The sequence below is a fragment of the Branchiostoma floridae genome, chromosome 2 (genome assembly GCF_000003815.2).
Source record: "Branchiostoma floridae strain S238N-H82 chromosome 2, Bfl_VNyyK, whole genome shotgun sequence".
NCBI lineage: Eukaryota > Metazoa > Chordata > Leptocardii > Amphioxiformes > Branchiostomatidae > Branchiostoma > Branchiostoma floridae.
Window position 1 is genome coordinate 32569692 of NC_049980.1, and position 3792 is coordinate 32573483.

Below are 3792 nucleotides of genomic sequence, written 5' to 3' on the forward strand. Positions count from 1 at the left end.
TGCTAACACGGAGTTAGCAAGCGAAAGTCGTGAGCAGCGGTTACTACGGAGGATGATACTCAGGCTAAGAGAGCTGTGCTTTTTGCCATACCCAGTGACATGCCCTGCAAATTGGATCCAGCTGGCCCAAGGACTTACTAGTAGTGTAAGATTACTAAGAAATGAGTTGAAACAGAAAGAAACAATATCCTGACTACCGGGATTCGACCCAGCACCGATCCCGGGCTGCCAGGCCACAAACCTAGATTGAAATCAATTATGCCAAAAGGGCCAGAGCCATTTGGCTTGGTCGGTTTGCGGTGCTTGAACTCCACTGTTATACTTACTCCCCCTTTTCTTTTCAAGAGTAGTATGCTGCCCCTAATGCCATATTAATCCGATTCATTACTAGGGGGACTGAAAAAAGCACAGTTCTCTGGCTGTCCAGGGTATCTACATATCGGGTACTGTATAAAAGAACGACGTGAATGTGCCGAATGTTCATATCAAAGGGAATAACAGGAGAATCTTGTACAGTATATCAGTAGGTAATAATAAGAAGTTGGGATGTCGACGCGAGGCTCGCCCCGACCGCCCAGCACCATCGGGGGCAGCCGACCCGGCTCCGGAGCGCGGTCACCGATCACGACACAGGCAAGCATTGGTGCAGGGGAGTCCCAGGGCTCGGGGCAGGTACTAACATCGCACACAACTCACGTAGCCTGACTGAATCACGCTTCTAGTGGCCCATCTGACTGGAACCTTATATTTGTCCTGGTATAGAACTGGTATAGAGAGACTGTGCAACACAGGATTTCTGTGTACTAACAGGGCACCATCAGAATTCACTCTGTCACTGTGCACTAACGTAACTCACGTAGCCTGACTATATGTAAATCACACTCCTAGTGGCCTACTCAACTGACTGCCATTCTATGACCCCCTGGCAGCAAGAGATTGTGTAATGCAGGCCAACAACTCACCAGGCACTGACACTTACTTTCCAAGCAGAGGTTAGACTCGATTATAAAAATGTTTAAAAAAACAGCCAGCGCCTAAACTGTGCTTGGAGAGTACTAACACTAACAAGGCACCATCAGAATTCACTCACTGTGTATTAGATGCTATGATCACTGCATACTACCAAGGCACTAACTGTGTGCAAATCCCTCTGCACATAATTGATGTTAGCCTGGTATCCAGCCGTATTATAGCTCCTGAGTAGGGCTGTGTACCTAAACAAATTTCAGGTACAGGTACAGGTACAGGTACAGGTACACGGGTTTAGGTACAGGTCCGGACCTGCACCTGTACCTAAAAAAGTTTAACCAAGTATATGTAAGTTAAACATGTAGCTAACTGTCTTTTCTAGTGATAAATTGTCATCTTTGTATTTGGAATTACATGTTTGAGTCTCAAAACAATTTCTTCTGCAAGTTTTCTTAAGTTTCAACTGCAAGATTATCACCATTGTCATTGTTGATTTGGGATTTACTTGTCCATCAGTCTTAAAAAGTACTGTTTAAATTTTAATAGTGATTTAGTTTGTTTAGGTACAAGTACAGGTACACAGATGTTTAGGTCCGGACCTGTACCTAAACATTTTTTTAGGTACGATACAGGTACGGGTATTTAGGTACACAGCCCTACTCCTGAGTCTCTACTGTCCTCTCCGTAAATACACGTATTTACGGAGAGGATGGAAGAGACTCTGGGGCTATAATACAGCAGGATACCACCTAAATTGATGTACCGTTGACTTTTTCCCTCAAGTGTTTTGTGAAGCGTTCACGTTCCCCAACCCGTTTGTTTTCACAGAGACAGAGAGGGGAGGTCAGCCCCAGAGGCGCCACCCTTCCGCGCGGACCTGCAGTTATGTCGGAATCCGCCAGGCGGCTGTCGTCCCCGGGGATGGGGATGGAGGACGTGACGCACCTGCAGGAGCAGCTGCGGCAGCTGCGGGCGGAGATCTCCCAGCTGCAGGAGGAGAACAGGCGAGTCGTAGGGTACACAGTAGGGGTACCGTAGCCTGGGCACCACAGTAGGGGTACCGTAGCCTGGGCACTGTCGAATCTCCAAGCACATCCTACGGTACCATAAGATCAAAAGTCGGCCAAAGGGAGTCAAACAGGCACCCCTAAGGTGGGTTTGATACTATATTACGCCACCGTGGATCTGCTTGGAGGCCTACGGTGGGTTTGATACTATACTATGCCACTGTGGATCTGCTTGGAGATTAGTTCGCTACTATGTTCACTTCTGCTACCCGTCTGGGGAACTGCACATTCAAACCTTTTGATGGTTATGCTAGTTAATGAGCGAATCACGGAATAGGTTCTAGAGCACTCTTTCGATGATAATAGCCCTCCTGCAAGTGGATGGAGGGCTTTTTGTGTGTTGGAACACCGGTTCGAACGCGTGCTTGAACCCATTCCATGATTTGCTCATGTGTGGGGACCAATCAGTGCCCTCGTCCAAAATTTTATGGTCAATGATCCCAGATTGAACAGCAGAGAAGCAGCTGTATATAGTGTATAATGAATGTCAGAGCTAGAAGCGACATATAATGAACGCCGGAGCGAACAAGGTCCGGATCTGGACCTGGTCCTCTTGACCTGGACTGTACCAGGAATGAATTTTCTGCACCGGTACCCACCCCTAGCAGGTTAGTGGCCATGCCTCTGGAGTTAGAAGCTGTGTGATCAATTCTGACTGTTTTGCTCTCCCAACATGCGCGCTATCGGAAAGGGTTGCTGTCTTTAGGACGGGAGGTTAAGCTGAGGTCCACTGTTCTTTGTGCTTGTCGAGAAAAGAGCTAGGGGAATTTCCTCAATACAATGGACCTGCTTTGTCTCTCCCGAGTCCCAACCAGTGGTGAAAAGCAGATCTTCAGTGAGCTGAACTATATCGATATCACTTTCTATCCCCATCACCAACAGGAACGAGTCGGACACGGTGGCCCAGCTGAGGAAGAGGATCAACATCCTGGAGAGAGAGAAGCTGGAGACCGCCAGCAGGTACAATGAAGAGGTGAGAAGGTAGAAGATAATTCTAGGGCCTAGGAAGGTATCCTGGTATCCAGCCGTAATATAGTTCCTGAGTCTCTTCTCTCCTCTCCACAATCAATTGGAGCCAGACGTAATTGTGGAGAGGAGAGAAGAGGCTCGGGAACTATATTACGGCTGGATACCAGGCTATAGGAAAGAAAATGTTGTGTTTCCTATATTAGTTCTGAAAAAAATTAGGGTTGGTAGGTAGGGATTATTTTTTCAGGTCCGGGTTTTTTCTGGACCGGTCCAGCAAGAAAAAACAGTTTTGTGCCGGTACACCCTACCGGTACCCGTCCCTATTGGGGCCTGCTAGGGATTTGAACCCAGAATGTTTATATGTTGAAGTCAACAACTCTATAGCAAACCACAAGACCTCCTGTTGCCCTTGTTCTTGCTACATGTATGTGACTCAACTGCCCACCCAAAAATGTCTGGAGTCGGCAGGTTTTTCTCGGGTAGGAAGGGAAACAGGAAACACAGTATAGTCAGTAATCTGTTCATCTTTGAATCGGTGCAGCACTGATTTTTTTCAAGTCTGTTTCTTTCTGGACTGGTCCAACAAGAGAAAGCAGCTTTGTACCGGGACCTGCCCCTATTGAATGCAGAACCATTTAGATTCAACTCAACAACTCTATAGCAATAGGATGAAGGAGAATTCTTTTTACACAACCAGTGAGTACTTACATGGCTTACTTTTCGATGTCTCTCAGACACCTTCATCAGAGCTTCTAACTGGAATTCTGCTCTTCACCGCTATATGAGC

General features: G+C 47.0%; 1 protein-coding gene across 8 annotated transcripts in view; it reads left to right on the plus strand.

Moving 5' to 3' along the window:
- LOC118409292 (coiled-coil domain-containing protein 171-like) overlaps positions 1–3792 on the plus strand; it is a 51862-nt gene that overhangs the window by 507 nt on the left and 47563 nt on the right. For 6 of the 8 annotated variants that reach the window (XM_035810189.1, XM_035810191.1, XM_035810193.1 and 3 more), the window contains exons 1-3: positions 495–672; positions 1798–1973; positions 2919–3009. In XM_035810189.1, coding sequence (XP_035666082.1) covers positions 547–672; positions 1798–1973; positions 2919–3009 — 393 coding nt within the window. In that variant the 5' untranslated portion in view covers positions 495–546. Of the gene's footprint in view, positions 1–494; positions 673–1797; positions 1974–2918; positions 3010–3792 lie in introns of those variants that run through there. The other 2 variants (XM_035810192.1, XM_035810194.1) reach the window with 2 other exon arrangements.